The sequence below is a fragment of the Haliotis cracherodii genome, unplaced genomic scaffold, assembly GCF_022045235.1.
Source record: "Haliotis cracherodii isolate W230 unplaced genomic scaffold, xgHalCrac1.p SCAF_1, whole genome shotgun sequence".
In the NCBI taxonomy this organism is placed as follows: Eukaryota; Metazoa; Mollusca; class Gastropoda; order Lepetellida; family Haliotidae; genus Haliotis; species Haliotis cracherodii.
Window position 1 is genome coordinate 53,758,119 of NW_027266264.1, and position 22,031 is coordinate 53,780,149.

The following is a 22,031-nucleotide window of genomic DNA, read 5'->3' on the forward strand; positions in this document are numbered from 1 at the left end:
GTAGGGACTGTTTGTCATTTTTACTTTCTTAATTTATTGTTGTTCTGTGATATTTTAGATTATAGTGTCTCATAGGCCATATGGCCGGGTGCTTTTTATAATTCTATGAATGTACATTTTGTATTTTATCATATGATATGCACGTGACACTTAAATAAACATTTTCTCTCTCTCTTTTTTCTCTCATTAAAAAAACCCATTGAGTAAATTAACAATGGGCAATCAATCAGCGTATTGTCGGTTAACCCTTTGAACAAAGTATGTTGTTTTGACACCGGCACTTAACGCCATGATATGAGTGTCTTCCCTTTGCTATAGTAAACCTACACATGTAAACACTTACTTTGGTCATATCTATGGTACAAGACAACAGTGATTAATCAACATATTTTCTGTTGATCCTTTGATGGCTAGGAATGATCCGTTGATTTACAAAAAATTAAATCAACTGATTATTCATCCCCTGCTGGGCTGCCACGTGCATATATTACATAACACACATTTCACCTCACTTCAAACCTCGATTTAGATTGAATAATTACTCCAGACACAATAAATGCCGAATGGGAACCTTTATCATGTAATCAGAGTGGTGCTACAACTAATTATGCCTGTAATAAATTCATTAACCGAGCATCAAGTGAATTACGTCAAATACACAAGTGTAGGGTTATACCAGAAAACGTGGATGACAACAAGGGAGTAGTAATCGTATTATCCACGCAATCCAAAACCCGAAAATTCTTCACTGCAGTGATACTTTTTTATTATTATCAGACTATAACAATCAGGGATATTTCCAAATAACGACATCCGATGAGCTTCTGTCTTTCTTTTTGTCTGTTTGTTTAGGCTGAATAAATTAATTAACATGCGCCCTTTGTCGAAATCTTTATAGATAACGAGTAACCAATCAGTGTTCAAAAATGCGTAAAACAAATATTGCCTCTAAGTCTATTTAGCTGCCCTTGCAGACGGTAGCCCAGTCTCTTGTCACGCTCAGGTGCGTTGGCGACCAAATCGACTCACTAGCGGCCAGTGTCAGACAGCCGAGAAGCCAGAGATTAGTGTCCCTTTAAGGTACATTCCAATTTCCAGTCGCCAAGCACTGTATGAATAAGTAATACTTAGAAAGACCACGCGTAATCCGAGTTTCAGTTGCTAATATATTTACGTCACATTGTAAAAAACACGACGCCTTTCGGTTTATTGTCTTAAACATTAACGTCATATTGACCAAAATGTTAACGTAAACTTGATTATCAATAAGACGCAGCCCGGCTTACTGTCTTCAATGCTGACGTTATATTGTAAACCAGCAAGACCCTTTTTGACACACCAAACCAAGCAGGGTTTCACAATTGCTGTCAACTACCAACGCTATTGCCATATTCACCAAAGACCTAAGTACACCGCCTATATTTTAGCCGCTCAGATCACATGACCGCGCAACGAATAACAAAGCAGTTAAGTTTGACCTTCTGCTAACCCAGCTGTACTAATATTTTCACTTTGCAGCAAAACGTCTGAAATCTCTTCAGATATCGTTTTTCATCCCTGTACGATTAGCCCTAGGATGCAATTCGTTTACAGCATGTTCAATCAGTCTGCCTCTTCCATCACCTCTATCACTGTAATCACGCTTTTCCATTTCGCCTTTCATCAGTTCCGTACGGCCATTGTTCTCTAAGGTATCCTTATCGTACAGCAGTGGCTGAATATATACTTTTTTTTCAATTACCATACGTAAGCAAATGCCCAATCTGTATATTTTGCATGACCCTTGTTTCTTCAGTCGTGAAAATATATACCAACGTTCAGTGGAGCCACTTTTCTAATGAACGTTACAGGACGCAACGAACCTGCACTTCCGATTGCACCCGCCTCTTTCTCTATTCGCACACACATGTAAGTGTTTGGTTAGTTACCTGACGCCGCACAGCAGTAGTCATGACATACTACAGCGTCTTGTAAACAATCGAGTCTTGACCAGACAATCCAATGTCATGCTAGCGCGTTTATTGATCTGGTCGAAAGTAAGAACGGTATGTTATATTTAAAAATACGCCATACAAGTGCAAAGATTCTGCTGCATACAAGCTAAGTGAAACACCAAAGAAACTTCTTTTTATGTTGTTGCAACACTGAGTATTGTGCGTGTGTATGTGTGGCGATGCATTTTGGCAGTGAACACGACTGAGAGAACGTATTTCAAGTTTTGGGGACATCAGAGAGCTTGAAATTTGACGTATCTATAACCGACTGTTACGTCATATTGTCACAGTTAGCGGTGTGTCGTCATTATAGTGACGTACCGTGTAGGGGTGTCCATGTTTTGTTGGCTTACCATGTTTGCGACTAAATCATATTGATGTGCAAAGAATCATGTTCAAGCTCATAATGTGCCATTATTTGATTAAAGGCTATTATCGGTGTTTCCTGAACTGAAATTGACAATCCAGTCCAAACAAAGGACTAAACCCATGTCGTGTCTCTCAATATCTTCCTCAACCCCAAGGAGTTCGCGTTTAATATAAACAGGGAAGAAAACAATGTGTTTTCAATTGCACACATGTTACACGAAGATCTTGCCGATGCGCACTTGATTCCAAATTCAATTCAGCGCGTTTAAATCCAGGAGTTTAAAAAAGGGGAGGGGGATCCACTTGTGCCATTTGTAACTTCAGTTGGGGGGTGGGGGGTGTGTGTGTGTGTGTGTGTGTGTGTGTGTGTGTGTGTGTGTGTGTGTGTGGTACGATAAGTAGGATTTATTTTACAGTTACAAAATGGACCCGCTACTGAAATCTACATGTAACCTAGCTCTACATTATAAACACAGAACGTTTATGTAAAGTTATGTATATTTCAACGCTTGAGCATCAATAGGCATTCTTTGCATAAAACGGTCGATAAGTATTTTAACATTTCCTGAACTTTGTTATAACCTTACTAACCCCAAATACAACTAAAACAACACTTCTTTAACAAATACATAAAGCTCCATCGGTTCCACCTCATTCACCAAATTCACTATGACTATGAACTAAACTACGATTCAGTTTGTGTCGTTTAACACGAAGATAACACTACATATTCTGCACCGATCTGAATGCTCGAACTCAATAAAAATGCAGATTTTACATTAACGTTACACACGGACTAAACACTATCATGTGTGCAGAAGTATGGACACCGACATGCAGGATATGGTATGACAAATATTATTGTAATACCCAAACTACAATGTCTGGACCTTGTTTCTTGTTTTCACTGTTTCCACGTCCTATTCCAAGTGCATCTAGAACCCCTTGACACCATCAGACTGGGGCTGTCTCAAGCAATTACCGATGGTGCCATTCAATAATGATTTAAGGTTCCAACACTGTCTTCATCTCTATATAAATTGTATTGTTCATATTCATCCCAGGGATCTGTGACTCGCCACATGGTTCCCGACCGTCTGGCTGCCACAAGCCGGATGAAGTGATACCGACAGTGGCACGTCTGTCAGAACCTTGTAATTATGTCCCAGTTACCGTTGGGAAGAGGGAGGCAGTTGGTATCTAATCCATTTCAATCATTTATCAATGTATCTCATCCCGCAAAGTACGCCTCATGTTTTGCTTTATAAATCATCTATGTAGATCAGCGGATTCGTTCATAGTGTCCAAGAGCGTTGTTGCCCTCGGATGGTAGCTCAGGATGAGACGGAAGAAAGAACTCAGGGGTGAAGGTCTAGAACCCAGCAGCCATTTTTATTGATGATGGCTTGAAATAAGTTGAAAGGGTACAGGTTGATAATAACTTGGCTGAACACACACAGGGACGAGTGGCCAATGTTCCTGGGTGCGAAGACCCGCTCATTCACTTACACACCGTGGGAAGTCTTCTTCATCGTCGACGTAGTCGTTTGTGAGAGGACGGCCATGGCCGTCGCCACGACTAACCGTACAATCCGTCCGCTTCTGTCGATGATGTGGGCCCGTCTCTCTGATTGACCATGTAAGTCAGGTTTTGTATATAGAGGTATTACATGACGTGGTGCAAAGTCAGATACCCACGTACATGAACATACGTCAGATCCGGCGACGTGTTAATTGATGTCTTAAGATATAGCTGGGGATTAAGGGTCCTGCCCTTAGGGGGTTTATGGTTATAGGGGATACGCCGAATGTTTGCTGAATATTAAACAGACAAAGTGGATAGAATGTCGGTATACTTGCGAACATATTGATACAATTAGATATTTTAGATATTTTAGATATTTAAAGTTTGACCGCCTCCTTGGTCTAATGGTAAAGCGTCTGCCCGGAGAGCGGATGGTTAGGGGTTCGATCCCCGGCCGCGTCATACGTTAAAAAATAGTATTTGATGTTGCACTGTCTGGCATTCGGCATTAAGGGGCTAGTATACTGTGTCTGAGTGGGGTATTCGTGTTAAACTGCGGCATCGTATCTCAGAGTGCTAGCACTATAAATCGGCATTAGTCCGGACAAGTACAAGCAGCCACACACATACACGTGCATGCACGTCGCTATATAAGTGCAATAATCTTGGACGCGACGTTAAACCCCATTTCACCTCACCTCTTCCACAGATAAGTTCAGAGCTTCTTTAACGAACTTTAACGAATTTGTTAAGGATTGACACATTATTAGAAGTCGGTAATTTATGAAATTTACAATGTTTGATGAAATATGCCACTTCGGTATGAACTTATTTCTCAACAATACATAGGCCTCGCAATCAAATATGAAGAGGGCTACATCTTCAATGTACCCGTGAAGATCCGGGGTAGGATCTTGTCGTAAAAGGCGACTAACGGGATCGGGTGGTCAGGCTCTGACTTGGTTCATGCATGTCACCGATCCCAATTGTGTGGATCGATGTTCATGATGTCAATCACTGGATTGTCTGGTCCAGACTCGATTATTTACAGACCACCGTCATATAGCTGGAATATTGCTGAGTGCGGCGTTAAACAACCAACCAACCAACATCTTCAATGCTATTAGTATTATTCATAAGAAACCTCTTCTAAAAGCAGAGTCAATGATACGATTCCGACTCTATCATGAATATGTGTTTGTGAATCACTATCAAATAGTAATACCCCAGATACAATATTGCTAGCGGTACCCCCCCCCCCCCCCTTTGATTTGCTCTTTGTGTGTTATTGCGTTACAAGTTTAGGCTTCGTACCTATACTGGGCAACTCCATTCGTCATCACTCGCCCCTTTCCGTAACCTGCAAGAAGACTCGTCCCCCTATCGATGAATGTTATGTGCGAAAATACGACAAACCAATCAGAATGCGCGTATGATTTCAAGTTCTTCGTCAAAGAATCCCTCAGAAATAGTTTTTGATTTTTACATATGTCTTGCATGTAAATATATACCAAAGACACAGTTAAATGTTTTCGATCATACTGTATAATTCCGCACGTCCCAATGTTCTTGAAATTGCATCTGAAATATGTATGATATATGGGGAAAATGTGTGAACCATTACGCAACGAGTTGACAATTGTTTTAGGTATGCCCGTTTGCGCTAAGACGGAACCCGGTCGCAAAAATGGTCACGAGCGGGGCACGAGTCGCTATTCGGCTTGTCCCGGAATAACACGAGTTGGTCACGAATGTGGGCAACTCCACAGCTGGACCGATTCCCAAACTCAATAACATTGAGTCATGATCCTTAACTAATATATTGACAGTGGCCGTGTGTGGGGACGTCGTGGCCTTCATTGTCGACAACATCATCCGTGCACGTGTTCACACGAATGGCATCAATCATTCTGGCTCATCAGTTAATAATCAACCAGCGGGGAAATAGCCAGTATAAAGGAAACTATTGTGTTCCCGTATTCGAGAGAAGCTGAGCCCGAAATGTAACAATAACATCTTTAGCCGCAGAACCGCTGATGCGCAAAAAACAATCTTCACCCACTATTGCAAATCATTTGTATCACACAAAACTTTCGTTGTGTGTAGGATGGTGGGGCGATTATACAAATATTATTGTAGCATTCGTAAACACTTTATACTCTTTAACTCGATGGTGTTCGAATTCCGGGTAAACAAAGCGTGGTGTGTAATTCAGTGTATAGATCGTTTCTCATTGCTGTACCTATAAAGTGACTGTAAGATATGATTGTTTTGTGTATGATCGATATGGTTGTGACATGCATGATGAGGATGAGGATGATGATGATGATGATGACGATCACTATCATCATCATCATTGTTATTATTGTGTTTGTTGTGAGTAAAATGATTTGAAGGTTCTTCAAGCCATGGTTAATAAGGTTTAGCCAAGCATGAACAAGTATATAACGTTTCACCGCAGTTTAGTATGACTGATTTTCACCGAGTGTTCTCAAGACCTTCTGGAGGTCAGAGCTCCCTCTCTTAACTACAATCATAATCTAGTTGCTTGCCGTCTGTAACAAGTAAGGTGTTGTCACACGTGGTCAGTTAGGCAGGAACGTCGTGCTTAAGGAGGTATGTTAAACCAAATTCAGTTAACCTACACATTTGTTATGACCGAATTGGCTATGGCAAATGAGTTGAAAAAGTAGCAAAGAGCTCGCATTAGAATAGTGTGACATCTGTAGGAGGGTGTGCCTGAAGATAATAGAAAACCCACAAAGAACTCAAATTAGAATGTCTTAAAGGCTCTAGGAGTGTATGTTTGTAGATAGTAGAAAACTAACAAAGAACTCAAATTAGAATGTCTTAAAGGCTCTAGGAGTGTATGTTTGTAGAGAGTAGAAATCTAACAAATAACTCAAATTAGAATGTCTTAAAGACTGTAGGAGTGCATGCTTGTAGAAAGTAGAAAACTAAAGAAGAACTCAAATTAGAATGTTTTAAAGACTATGAGTGCATGCTTGTAGATAGTAGAAAACCCACAAAGAACTCAAATTAGAATGTCTTAAAGGCTCTAGGAGTGTATGTTTGTAGACAGTAGAAAACTAAGAAATAACTCAAATTAGAATATCTTAAAGACTGTAGGAGTGCATGCTTGTAGAAAGTAGAAAACTAAAGAAGAACTCAAATTAGAATGTTTTAAAGACTATGAGTGCATGCTTGTAGATAGTAGAAATCTCACAAAGAACTCAAATTAGAATTTCTTAAAGGCTCTAGGAGTGTATGTTAGTAGATAGTAGAAAACTAACAAAGAACTCAAATTAGAATGTTTTAAAGACTATGAGTGCATGCTTGTAGATAGTAGAAAACTAACAAAGAACTCACATGAGAATAGTCTGAAGACTTGGAGGGAATGCTTGTAGATATCATATTAGAATAGACTGAAGACTGTAGAAATGCCTGGGTGTAGATAGCAGAAAACTAACAAAGAACTCACATGAGAATAGTCTGAAGACTGTTGGAGGGAATGCTTGTAGATATCATATTAGAATAGACTGAAGACTGTAGAAATGCCTGGGTGTAGATAGCAGAAAACTAACAAAGAACTCACATAAGAATAGTCTGAAGACTGTTGGAGGGAATGCTTGTAGATATCATATTAGAATAGACTGAAGACTGTAGAAATGCCTGGGTATAGATAGCAGAAAACTAACAAAGAACTCACATGAGAATAGTCTGAAGACTGTTGGAGGGAATGCTTGAAGATATCATATTAGAATAGACTGAAGACTGTAGAAATGCCTGGGTGTAGATAGCAGAAAACTAACAAAGAACTCACATGAGAATAGTCTGAAGACTGTTGGAGGGAATGCTTGTAGATATCATATTAGAATAGACTGAAGACTGTAGAAATGCCTGGGTGTAGATAGCAGAAAACTAACAAAGAACTCACATGAGAATAGTCTGAAGACTGTTGGAGGAAATGCTTGCAGATACATAGCAGAAAACTCACAAAGACCTCACATTCAATGTTAAAAGACTATGAAGTATGAAGAAATGTCCATGATATAATAAACTGTTATATGATATATGCACCAATATATGTTTGACATTTACTGCAGATCTGTGCAAATAACACACTGCTGCATAGGAGGCCCAGCGATATTGTCGATAGCAAGTGACGAATGCCTCAGAGTATGTGCAGGTTCACAATGTCATGGTTCTTTTAAGGATATGTTGTATTGTATACTTCTATTGTACGTGGTATCATGGTGAAAAAATAACAGATCATTCTTCATTCTATAGTATGTTGTCTTCTTATTTGCAGAGAGATTCTCAGCCAGAATAACCTGACAAGAATACGAAAAGACGATCTCAAGCCGTACGAAAGTTTGCAAGAGCTGTACGTAAAGCAATTAGTAGTAGTAGTAGTAGTAGTAGTATTAGTAGTAGTAGTAGTAGTAGTAGTAGTAGTAGTAGGAGGAGGAGGAGGAGGAGGAGTAGCAGTATGTGCAAATCAAAAATGAAATATGCAGCAAAGAGGGTTTAGGTGATCCTGGCACAGTCAGGCTGGTTGGGCTCATCATCAGCCCCCTCTACACGCAGCCCAGACAGCGAATGGGACTTCTCCCAGGTAGCGCTGCCTAGTCAAACCCACCCAGAACTGTCCGGAGAATGTGAAGACTCCCCAACGCTGCAGCCTTCTGGATTACTCAGATTGTCAGAAGGTCTGTATTCCTGGTAGCAAACCAGGGTACTCTCCCAATGTCAGTCAACAGATTGGGAGGTATCAAACCTAAGGCACCGAGAACAATGGGGGGTCGGACAACTTGGTACTTGGGATGCAAGCGTGACATTTCGAAAGCGAGGTCTGCATATTTGCCATGTTTTTTTCTCAATCCTGTCAATCACATTAGTGTCAAAGGGGACAGAACATTCAATGATATAAACGATTTCATTGGATTTATCAAAAAGGACAAGATCAGGTTTGTTGGCCTGGATATTATTATTAGTAGTAGTATTAGTAGTAGTAGTAGTAGTAGTAGTAGTAGTAGTAGTAGTAGTAGTAGTAGTAGTATCATCGTTGTTGTTATTGTTATTATTATTATTATATGTCCTGTTCAAAGTTGTGTCTCTCAAAAGTGCCAGAATCAGATAATTCTGGCTTTTATTCTTCGTTCGTCAGCATCATACCCGTTTTCTTGGATTAATATGACTGATTTTCACTAAGTGTTCTCAAGACCTTCTGGAGGTTAGAGCTCCCTCACTTCAACACAATCATACTGTAGTTGTGCTTGCGTTCAACGTCTAAGACCTTTCCTCTCACATTAAGCTGACACGCCGTGATATAACTGAAATGCTGTTAAAACGGAGTTAAGCTAGCTCGCTACCTCCCTCGATCCCGAACTCATTCACTGAGTGCTGATATAAATCAACGGATTTGTCATCTTAGATGAAGTATACCACTATATATGATAATCAAGTGTTATTAATTTTATTTGCAGAGTTATAAAATACAGTGGTGTTCAGTTTATAGAAGATGGAGCATTCGAAACAAATACACAATTGAATAAAATGTAAGTATTGCAAATGTGATTACATTTCCGATATCTAAATTATGTATGTAGGTATGATTTTGCGTTCACTGGGCAACTCAATCCGGGAATAGTTTGCAGGTATAAAACTGTGGGAAATACGTGACTGTGCATCTAAGATGTTGATACCGCATCAGTTGCATGTTTACCCGTGAAAATCCGGGTTAGAATACGTCTTCAGGAACCCATGCTTGTCGTAAGAGGCGACTAACGGGATCGGATGGTCATTCTCGTTGATTTGGTTGATGTATGTCATCGTGTCCCAATTGCATAGATCGATATTTATGATGTCAGTCACTGGATTGTCTGGTCCAGACTCGATGACTTACATACTGCCGTCATATAGATGGAATATTGCTGAGTGCGGCGTTAAACAACAAACAAACTTATTCATTCATTCTGAGTGAATGTTAAATATAATAAAAATAAACACCAAATATACAAACAGTGGGATTTTTGCAATAAAATTTCAAATATAGTCCTACCCCTGAGAAAAATGTGCCCAAGAAACATTTATTATTTAAACAACCTATAAAACTACTCTTTTAGACAAAACTGGTAACACTGTGAGGTTTCCCTTCTTACATCGTTAAAAAGTAAATCTGTAGTTGTACAATGCACACTGACCCCCTTCCTTTTGCAATTGGAAATTTAGATTAAATCATCTAGATTTTAGAAATACCTATCTAAGAAAAGACAATCTGAAGCCGTACGGAAGTCTGTACGAGATGTATATGTTGCAGATTATTATCATAGAAATAGTTAAATACTCAAATTACAGGCCACCAGACGTCCTTAAGAACTATTCCTTGAAATATGCACTATTCATAGTTGTAATATTAATCTATAACGATGTTCCAAGAAATTGGTCTCCCATATAGAGACATAATGTCGAAACTTTCCTTCGTGTGTTCCTAATCAATACTTTTTAGTCTTCTGTTTTCAGCGACCTTGAACATAATAAACTGGAGACGTTCTCTCGTTTTCTTGTGAGTCACCTGCATATTATTGAACTGTGAGTACAACAATTATTCTTTTTAGTTTTCATATGGGAGTTGCCTTTCTGACAAAGTATGACAATATATTTACATTAGGTTTCACTGTTATAGACAGGTTGTCATAGACGTGTGTTTGTTTGTTTGTTTGTTTGTTTGTTTGTCTGTTTGTTGTTTAACGCTGCGCTCAGCAATATTCCAGCTATATGACGGTGGTCTGTAAATAATCGAGTCTGGAACAGACAATCCTGTGTTGGACATCATGAGCATCGATCCATGCAATTGGGATACAATGACATGCATCAACCAAGTCAGCGAGCCTGACCACCCGATCCCGTTAGTCGCCTCATACGACAAGCATAGTCGCTTTTTACAGCAAGCATGGGTTGCTGAAGTTGTTATAGACGATAGCATTGGCGTTTAAAAAAGGTTTGTATTTAGCATTTGACTCCTGAATTCAATAAAGAAGCTTCAATGTTAAATCACAATGAAACATCAGACAATAGTCTGACAATTTTCTGAGAAGATATTTCTATGAAGAAGCTTGAGACTTGACTCCAAACTTGACGTGGTAATTGGCACAATTACAAACAATATTCATTATAAATTATATATTATTCATGATTAGTAATATGTATCAGAACAGATAGTTTGTATTCTGCTTCCCAAGCCGTTCAGCATTGTGAATCATGGCGTCATGGGTGACATCATTGGAGTATTCGTACTTGTAAATGGATTGCTGCTTAAAACTACCCCGATCTTCCCGGGGGATTTGCTAATGCTGTCGAGTCGTCTTTGAGCGCATATTTCACCTGTAACCTCCGGCTCGCGACGTCGGGCTCCATGTTACGGTGAAAACAAACAGACTTCTCATCATTTTCCATAAGATAGCAAGCTACGTCCGTTCCAAACCCCCCGAGAAGATCCGTCTTAGAAGTGGTCTTCAGGTACCTTTGCTTGTCGTAAGAGGCGAACCGGATCGGCTTTGTCAGGCTCGCTGACTTGTTTGATGCATGTTATCGGTAGATCAATGCTCATGATGTCAATCACTGGATTGTCCAGAGTCGATTATTTACGAAACGCCCCTTTATAGCTGGAATATTGCTGAGTGCGGGTTTAACGACAAACAAACGAACAAAACAAACGACTAAAAGAGGTGTAATAATAATAATAATAATAATAATGATAATACACTTACGTAGCGCCAAAATACAGTAAAGTATGCTCTGCACGCTTGTTGAAAGAGTCTCTCGCAGTTTAGGGGAAAGCCTGACTAAAAAGGAATGTTTTAAACTGTCTCTTAAAAGATGATGGGTTTGGGAATTGTTTTATTTCCAGTGCTGCATGTTTGAATGATCTTTTTCCATAAGTCGTTACAGCTATGTCTCTGGATCGTAGCGAACGCGTTTGAAGGTAATGACTCTGAGAGACAGGTTCTTTGTTATAGCATGGGAAGGCAAGAGAGAGCAGCTTGAAGTTGACCCGTGATGAAATGGGCAAGAAATGGAGTCGTTTTAGAAACTTTCTGTTTTTTGTCATTATTCTGGCTGAAGTATGACAATTTTGTTTGAATCATGTTTAACTTTCCCCCAGGAACCTGAATGAAAACCCTCTGGTGTGCAGTTGCAACATGCAGTGGCTAAAACTAAAACAGAAATCCAAGAACTCCAAGTTTCTGGACAATCAACGAATAATGTGTATACAGGACGGAGTCAAACGCCACGTATCGGAGATGGACATCCCGGATTGTGGTGAGAACCATAGATCATTGAGACATTATACTTTCTCGGCTACTGCGAGAGACAAGGCCTCTCCGATTTCTAGCATCTAATGAATGTAGGGATTAGTCGTGTAGAATTGGGATATTGAATGTGAGGATGAGTCGTGTGTAAATGCCATATTGAATGTCGGTATTAGTGGTTTTATGAATTTGATATTGAATGTACAGGTTAATGATTTTATAAGTAGGATATCGAATGAAGGGTTAGTGGTTTAATAAGCGGGATGTTGAATGTGGGGTTAGTGGTTTTTGATTAGTGGGATATTGCATGTAGGGTTAATGTAGGGTTAGTTGGGGTGTTGAATGTAGGGTTAGTGGTATAATAAGTGGGATGTTGAATGTAGGGTTAGTGGTTTAATAAGTGGGATATTGAATGTAGGGTTAGTGGTTTAATAAGTGGGATGTTGAATGTAGGGTAAGTGGTTTGATAAGTGGGATGTTAAATACAGGGTTAGTGGTTTAATAAGTGGGATGTTGAATGTAAGGGTTAGTGGTTTAATAAGTGGGATATTGAATGTACGGGTTAATGATTTTATAAGTGGGATATTGAATGTAGGGTAAGTGGTTTAATAAGTGGGATGTTGAATGTAGGGTTAGTGGTTTAATAAGTGGGATGTTGAATGTAGGGTAAGTGGTTTGATAAGTGGGATGTTGAATGTAGGGTTAGTGGTTTAATAAGTGGGATGTTGAATGTAGGGTTAGTGGTTTGATAAGTGGGATGTTGAATGTAGGGTAAGTGGTTTGATAAGTGGGATGTTGAATGTAGGGTTAGTGGTTTAATAAGTGGGAAGTTAAATACAGGGTTAGTGGTTTAATAAGTGGGATATTGAATGTAGGGTTAGTGGTTTAATAAGTGGAAAGTTAAATACAGGGTTAGTGGTTTAATAAGTGGGATATTGAATGTAGGGTTAGTGGTTTAATAAGTGGGATGTTGAATGTAGAGTTAGTGGTTAAAATAAGTGGGATGTTGAATGTAGGGTAAGTGGTTTGATAAGTGGGATGTTGAATGTAGGGTTAGTGGTTTAATAAGTGGGAAGTTAAATACAGGGTTAGTGGTTTAATAAGTGGGATATTGAATGTAGGGTTAGTGGTTTAATAAGTGGAAAGTTAAATACAGGGTTAGTGATTTAATAAGTGGGATATTGAATGTAGGGTTAGTGGTTTAATAAGCGGGATGTTGAATGTGGGGTTAGTGGTTTTTGATAAGTGGGATATTGCATGTAGGGTTAATGTAGGGTTAGTGGGGTTGTTGAATGTAGGGTTAGTGTTGTAATAAGTGGGATATTGAATGTACGGGTTAATGATTTTATAAGTGGGATATTGAATGTAGGGTTAGTGGTTTAATAAGTGGGATGTTGAATGAAGGGTTAGTGGTTTAATAAGTGGGATGTTGAATGTAGGGTTAGTGGTTTAATAAGTGGGATGTTGAATGTAGGGTTAGTGGGTTAATAAGTGGGATTTTGCATGTAGGGTTAATGTAGGGTTAGTGGGGGTGTTGAATGTAGGGTTAGTGGTTTAATAAGTGGGATGTTGAATGTAAGGGTTAGTGGTTTAATAAGTGCGATGTTGAATGTAGGGTTAGTGGTTTAATAAGTGGAATATTGAATGTACGGTTTAATGATTTTATAAGTGGGATATTGAATGTAGGGTTAGTGGTTTAATAAGTGGGATGTTGAATGTAGGGTTAGTGGTTTAATAAGTGGGATGTTGAATGTATAGGTTGGTGTGTAGAAATGGGATGTTGAGTGCAGGGATTGGTAGTGAAGTGATGTAGCTTGAATGTGGTAGTGATTGATGGGGTAAACTTGATAGATTGGGTATATGGATTGGTGATGTAAACATGGCAGATTGAATGTAACAGTGATTGGTGGTGTTAACATGGTAGATTGGGTATATGGATAGAGGGGGTAAACATGGCCCATTGGGTATATGGATTGAGGATGTAAACATGGTAGATTGGGTATATGGATTGGATGTGTAAACATAGCAGATTGGGTATATGGATTGGTGGTGTAAACATGGTAGATTGGGTACATGGATTGAGGGTGTAAACATGGTAGATTGGGTACATGGATTTGTTGTGTAAACATAGTAGATTGGGTATGGATTGGTGGTTTAAACATGGCAGACTAGGTATATGGATTGGTGATGTAAACATGGTACATTGGGTATATGGATTGGTGATGTAAACATGGTACATTGGGTATATGGATTGGTGATGTAAACATGGTACATTGGGTATATGGATTGGTGATGTAAACATGGTAGATTGGGTATATGGGATTAGTGATGTAAACATGGTAGATTGGGTATATGGGATTAGTGATGTAAACATGGTAGATTGGGTACATGGATTGGTGATGTAAACATGGTAGATTGGGTATATGGATTAGTGATGTAAACATGGTAGATTGGGTATATGGATTAGTGATGTAAACATGGTAGATTGGGTATATGGATTGGTGATGTAAACATGGCAGATTGGGTACATGGATTGGTGATGTAAACATGGTAGATTGGGTACATGGATTGGTGATGTAAACATGGTAGATTGGGTATATGGATTGGTGGTGTAAACATGGCAGAATGGGTATATCGATTGGCATCTTCCCGAGGCAAGTTTCCACTAGCCTATATCAAAGCCTAATTTCTACCTTTGCCATTTCAAGCCTACTTCTCGATCGCGAGTTATGTCCCTTGTCTTGAAAACGCGACATCCAATCAGATCGTTGTTCTTATTTCGAATGACCGCACAAAGATGACTGCAATAGCAGACGACCTGGTCGATCCGATAACGAAAAGATTTGAGATCTCATCCTGACAGACAAACAAAATGACAAATTACCACAGTAAAGATACTTATCACTAGCGCATTTTGCTCTTACAATAACAGAGGCATGCGGACTAGTGCGACTGCACAGTATCAAGTAACACTCCACTTCGCGGCAAAAGTAGGCTTAAATTGGCAAGGGTGGAAGCTAGACTTTGAAAAAGGCTAGTGGACACGTTTGCCTCGTGAAGATGATGGATTTGTGATGTGGGGGTAATTGAATGTAGGGATCGGTGGATGATACAGGGATTGTTGGTGAAGATTTTGGCAAATTAATTGAGTGTTTGGTGTGTAGAAATAGGAGCTCGAATGCATAGATTGGTGATGAAGAAAGAAAAAGGAGATTGAATATTAATAGAAGGTAGACCACAGTTCAGAAAGATAAATACACTGTCATGGAGAAGTGGAAAGAGTAAATGTCGTGATACCAGGTACGTGTATTGGAATCGGTTTATCATATACCAACTCAAAAGCAGCAGAAATTGGGCTGGCGTTACCTTAATACTAATATGAGTCAGAGTAGGTGTATTCAGCGTCCTTGGTGCAGGCAGTGCCAGTTGATTGATTGTATCTAACTATTTCAGTATCGTGACAGCAAGACGGGTTGGTTCATTAATATTATATGTCGTACATGATAGAGCGCAGCTGTTTCGCCCATCCTGTGTTAACTCATTGGTTCAAACACAAGACAGGTGATTAGTGCGTTGAATTCATAAATATATAAAAAAAAACACCGAAGCATGTTACTGCGTTGCTACACTCCTGCAGGAAAATAGAGGATTGGGCATTTTAGTTACAGTAGTGAGTGAGTGAGTATGGTTTTACGCCGCTTTTAGCAATATTCCAGCAATATCACGGCGGGGGACACCAGAAATTGGCTTCACACATTGTACCCATGTCGGGAATCGAACCCGGGTCTTCGGCGTGACGAGCGAAAGCTTTAACCACTAGGCTACCCGACCGCCCCTTTAGTTACAGTAACCAATATTGATAGATATGCAGACATCACTTCGGCCGGTATATGTTAACACACCAGCATGGAGGGATATTTCATGTTATGTAACCATGTGGAGGGCCATTCTGTTATCTTACTTTCATTCTTATTGTTAGGGATGGGCGGGTAACCTAGTGGTTAAAGCCTTCGCTCGTCACGCCGAAGACCCGGGTTCGATTCCCGACATCGGTACAATGTGTGAAGCCCATTTCTGGTGTCCCCCGCCGTGATATTGCTGGAATATTGCTAAAAGCGGCGTAAAACCAAACTCACTCACTCATTCTTATTGTTCAATGTTGTCCTTGAAATATCACATACATGCTGAAATAATCCATTGGTGTTTATTTTTTTCGAATGCTATTTCTGACGAACATAGCATGAAAAGTATCTTTCAGTGCTGACCCTTTTCGTGTTTTTTTAAAAAACATGATTTTGAAAACATATATTTGCCAGGCTTTTCTTTTCAGAGAATTTCTTTTTGAAGAAGTGACTGAAAACATATCGTGTCTCTAAGAAACGTCCCAGGCCCTTGAATATTAATTTGTCGCTTGTATGTGACATGTAATAGCCTGCTGTACATAGAGATTATTTGCCGAGAAGGTATTTGTGTTGTTGATAGCCTGGACGGGCGGTCGGGTAGCCTAGTGGTTAAAGCGTTCGCTCGTCACGTCGAAGACCAGGGTTCGATTCCAGTGTACAATGTGTAAAGCCCATTACTGGTGACCTCCGTCGTGATATTGCTGGAATATTGCTAAAGGCGGCGTAAACCTGACTCACTAATAGCCTATACAAAAGAAAGTATACCGTGTTTGAGTTTTGTGTAATCGCAAATTCTAAGAGCTGTTGTTAAAATTGATTAAAAGGTTTATTTAAGCATCACTCATTCCTGTAACAGTTTGTGAAAAGTAATCTGTGGCTGGGTAAGTCTGTGTACAAATAGATTGATTCAATAATGACTGGGTTTAGAAATGAATGTGCAATTCATAACACTTAATATGTTTCAAATGTTGTAAATTTATTGATTTTCAAAGATAAGACGTCTAAGATCCACCAGCAGTGGTGTATTATGCAAATGTCGGGGTTTTTTTATTCTTAAAAGTTTGGAATGATTTATTTTAAATAAAGCCGTGTAGAAGTATTCTTTGAGTGCTGAAAAAGTGCAAGTACATTTCATGTTGTGATATAATATCGCTAACTAAGGATATTTTCAATTGACAATCAAACATATGATAAAATCAACAGATAGGTATAGTTTCATTTGTTCCGCAGCTGGCATGATACGAAACACACGAGAGTAATAATCTCTTTATTATGTAATGGCATTCTAAATAAAGTCGAAGTTTAAGACAAGTTTCATCCATTAATGTGTCCTAATTAATATCGTAAAAATACAAAGTCAACTGCCACATGTAATATTTTGTTCCAGATGACTTCTAGGCAGAAATGTTTCTTATCATGAGCACAAGATTATCTTTTGGGGGCGTTTAGCAAGATGACACCTATGTAAAGAGGTTTTTAGAAGTAGTTCCTGATAGATGATTTCTTTTGCAAATTTATCGGATCGTGATACCAAGTTTATCGTATTGTTTTATCCCTTTGTTTACACTGTGCATTATATGATAATACCATGGTCTGTATAAACTATACAAAGTATCACCCACCACCTTTACAGAAACACCACATGTGCACGTCTCGCCCTCCGAAATATCCATTAACGCCTCCCAGGATGCCGTGTTCCACTGCAGAGGAACCGGAAGTCCTAAACCGGATGTCAGATGGGAATTAAAGGATCTCGCTTCCAACTACACTATTAGTACGGTCAAGGACACCGCCAATGAGACGATCAAGGCATTACAGGTGTGGGATGTCAATTCCACTGACCACAACAATCTTCCTCGTTGCATCGTAGAGAATAAAGTCAATAACGTGTCAGCTCAAGTGGAAATACTTGTCAATTGTAAGTTTGCTTGTTTATTTGTTTGTTTGTTTACACCCCACTCCAATACCCCAGCTATATGGCGTCTGTAATTAATCCAGTCTTGACCAGACAATCCACTGATTGATATTGTGAACAACGATCCACATCGTGGTATCAGCCAAGACGCGGAGCGTGCCACCCGATCCATTTGGTCGCCTCGTACGATCAGCATAGCTTGCTGGGGTCAATCCTTACCCGGAATCACCACGGGTGTCAATTGTAAGTGCAACCAAGTACCTTGTTGGCTTCAACAAGAGGTGAGGTGAGGTGAAATTGGGTTTAACGTCGCGTCCAAGATTATTGCACTTATATAGCGATGTACATGCACATGTGTGTGTGTGTGTGTGTGGCTGCTTGTACTAGTCCGGACTGATGCCGATTTATAGTGCTAACCCACTGAGATACCATGCCGCAGTTTAACATGAATACCCCACTCAGACACAGTATACTGACTCCGAGCCGACCAGTCCTTGTTTTAGCCCCTTAATGCCGAGCGCCAGACAAGGTAACAACAAGTACCATCTTTCAACGTCTTTTGGTATGACGCGGCCGGGGATCGAACCCCTGACCTTCCGCTCCTCGGGCGGACGCTTTACCACTAGACCACGGAGGCGGTCGGCTTCAACAAGAAGGCACTCGTGGCCCAGTCGTTTGAGGCGCCAGAAGTAAGCGTCCCTTAGGCGTTAAAGATTTTGAGTTCGAATCCAAGCTCGTCCCGATTATGTTTCTAAGTTTGTCAGCACCAGATTCGTGCATGGGTTTCATCAGAGTGGTTAACATCTCAGTCCTGCATCGCTTCGGTCTTTCCTCCAACATATTAACCTGAAATACTGGCGGATAATCGAGACTGGTTATTCTCTGGAGTTGACATTTTCTATATTAAATGGATGAAGCGTACGTTTGGTGGCTCAAAGCGTTATATGGAAGTTGGAATATAGATATGAATAGTGTAAAACACTCTCACTAATTCACACACCATATTCATCCATTCCAGCTGCTCCACGACTAAACATTACGAAAGTGAATATGACCATCAACGAAGCAACGGACGAGAAACTGAAATATGATGTCCACGGCTGGCCGGAGCCCTCCATTCAGTGGTTGTTCAATAATAAAGCTCTAAACAGAAAGGGGATAACTGGCTCTAACTTTACAACACGTCCTGGCTTGGTGCGGGGCTCTCTGGAATTTGATGCAGCGAATTACAACTACGCCGGAACATACACTATCGTCGTCAACAATACGTATGGTAAAGATCAGAAAAACATCTTCATCTCAGGACATCAAAATCAAATACGTAAGTTATTTTAACACGTAGAACGTTTCAGTTATCTAGAATGACAATGTGTTTATGTGTCATCAACGTGTATGGGTGTATGTGTCATTGAAGTATCTGTGTTCATGTGTTAAGGAAGGATATGTGTTTATGTGTTTATGTGTAATGACGGTATGTTTATGGCGTATGATGACGGTGTGTTTGTGACGTATAATGATGGTGCGTTTGTGACGAATAATGACGGTGTGTTTGTGTCGTATAATGACGGTGTGTTTGTGATGTCACGTTGTCCTTCCTTTCTTTGTTGTTTAACGCCGCACTCAGCAATATTCCAGCTATAGTTCGGCGGTCTCTACATAATCGAGTCTGGACCAGACAATCCAGTAATTCACATTCTACATTTATGCCTGTTATTCTTCAAAAGGTTCAAGGCCTGAAGCCCAGTACCATTCATGGTCTAGACGTTGCAATTAGTGCAGATTGGAATTGTAGACATTCTCTCAATGTAATAAGGATAATCAACAACTGCTAGACTGGTCGGAATAGTAAAACATGAGTGTGTAGCTTGGGGTGATGCCCTAAATGAAATTACCCTATATCTGTTCCTTTTAACATTTAGAGTTCAGTGGTTCTGAGATGGTGCATACGGCCTTATGTAGTCGTGCGATAACTTGTAACCAGAAATTCAAACACAGGAGTTCCTAATAATATGTTGCCTGTGATATTCTGAAACCAGTTATTGTTTTGTATCCAAATCAATTACCAAGGTTTTTTCCCCTTTGACTGTTAAAACCTAAGGCAAAATTTCGAATATTTTCTGGAACAGTTTTTCCCAACAAATGTAACATTATACTGCCCTATAAAACCGGATGTCACACCCATCGATGTATGACCGCATGTCTTAGTTCCACAACATATCCATGACCTCACTACACACGCCCATCACACCACTCAAGACTTTGGTTATGCTGTTCTGAAACTAATGTAGCCTGTTCCAGCCATACCTCGACATTTCCTGCAAATGGGCAATAGGCTGGGAGGTAACAGTCCATGTAAATATATTCATAAAGTTGGTTTTTTTCATATTTTTGGAAGGGTGATTACAAGTAAATCATAGAAAAGTCAGAAGATGTTAGTAGAACTATTTAATTATGGTAGAACCAGTAGATGATAGTAGAGCCAGTATGTAATAGTATGATCAGTAGGTTATAGTAGATTTTAGTAGAATCAGTAGATCATAGAAGTATCAGTCGAACATAGTAGAATCAGTTGTGATAGTAGAATCAGTTGATAATAGCAGATTCAATTGATAACTGTAGAATTAGTTGATAATAGCAGAATCAGTTGATAATAGCAGAATCAGTTGATAATAGCAGAATCAGTTGATATTAACAGAATCAGTTAATAATAGCAGAATCAGTTCATAAAAGCAGAGGGCACTCGGGTAGCCTAGTGGTTAAAGCCTTCGCTCGTCACGCCGAAGACCCGGGTTCGATTCCAGACATGGATACAATGTGTGAAGCCAGTTTCTGGTGTCCCCCGCCGTGATATTGCTGGAATATTGCTAAAAGCGGCGTAAAACCATACTCACTCCACTCATAATAGCAGAATCAGTAGATAATAGCAGAATCAGTTGTGATAATAGAATCAGTTGACAATAGTAGAATTAGTTGATAATAGTTGAATCAGTTGAAAATAGCAGGATCAGTTGTTAATAGCAGATTATCAGTTGATATTAGCAGAATCAGTTCATAATAGCGGAATCAGTTCTTAATAGCAGAATCAGTTGATAATAGTAGAATCGGTTGTGATAGTAGAATCAGTTGACGATTGCAGAATTAGTTTATAATAGCAGAATCAGTTGATAATAGCAGAATAAGTTGATAACAGAAGAATCAGATCATAATCGAATCAGTTGACACCAGTAGAATCGGTGGAACATAGTACATTTTAGTAGAACCAAGAGACAATAGTAGAATCAGTAGATCAGTAGAATTACTTGATAGTAGTAGAATCAGTAACAAATAATATATTACAGTACAACCAGAAGATCATAGTAGAATCAATAGACCATGGTAGAATTAATTGATAATTGTAGAATCAGTACATACATGCAGTAGTAGAATCAGTAGACCATAGTAGAATCAGTAGCTCACAGTAGATTATAGTAGAACCAGTAGACAATAGTAGAATCTGTAGAACATAGGATCAGTAGATCATAGTTCAACAAGTAGATTAGCCATTGGGCTGTCTGTCGCTTCTTGTCCTATAGTATCAGTAATCTGTCCGCTTCTAGTCCTATAGTATCAGTAATCTGTCTGTCCGCTTCTTGTCCTATAGTATCAGTAATCTGTCTGTCCGCTTCTTGTCCTATAGTATCAGTAATCTGTCTGTCCGCGTCTTGTCCTATAGTATCTGTAATCTTCTAGTGCAAGTGCATTATTCAAAGAGTACTAAACTGGCAGCATTGGTTACTATATAAAAATAGCCTCAGAAAAAATTGTGACAATGGCAAGTGTACTTTTCTTCTTTTCCCCTTTTGTATTTAAAACGTTACCTTTTACAACTCTTATGGTGATTTGTTTCAAATATAAACTCTATCTATTTCTATCTTTTTAAAGTTTGTTAAAAAAATATTTTGTGTGTGAAAGAGTTATCAAATATACTTTGGACAAATATTGTAATTGATTAACAGCAAGCGACGTTTTTAT

At 39.3% G+C, this 22,031-nt stretch overlaps 1 protein-coding gene across 1 annotated transcript in view; it reads left to right on the top strand.

The window, feature by feature from the left end:
• The window catches only part of LOC139465639 (NT-3 growth factor receptor-like), a 47,614-nt gene that overhangs the window by 17,155 nt on the left and 8,428 nt on the right, over positions 1-22,031 (top strand). Inside the window, exons 2-7 of the mRNA XM_071247350.1 lie at positions 8,201-8,275; positions 9,378-9,449; positions 10,414-10,482; positions 12,056-12,213; positions 17,739-18,023; positions 19,039-19,341. Of these exons, the coding sequence (XP_071103451.1) occupies positions 8,201-8,275; positions 9,378-9,449; positions 10,414-10,482; positions 12,056-12,213; positions 17,739-18,023; positions 19,039-19,341 (962 nt within the window). The remainder of the gene's footprint in view (positions 1-8,200; positions 8,276-9,377; positions 9,450-10,413; positions 10,483-12,055; positions 12,214-17,738; positions 18,024-19,038; positions 19,342-22,031) is intronic.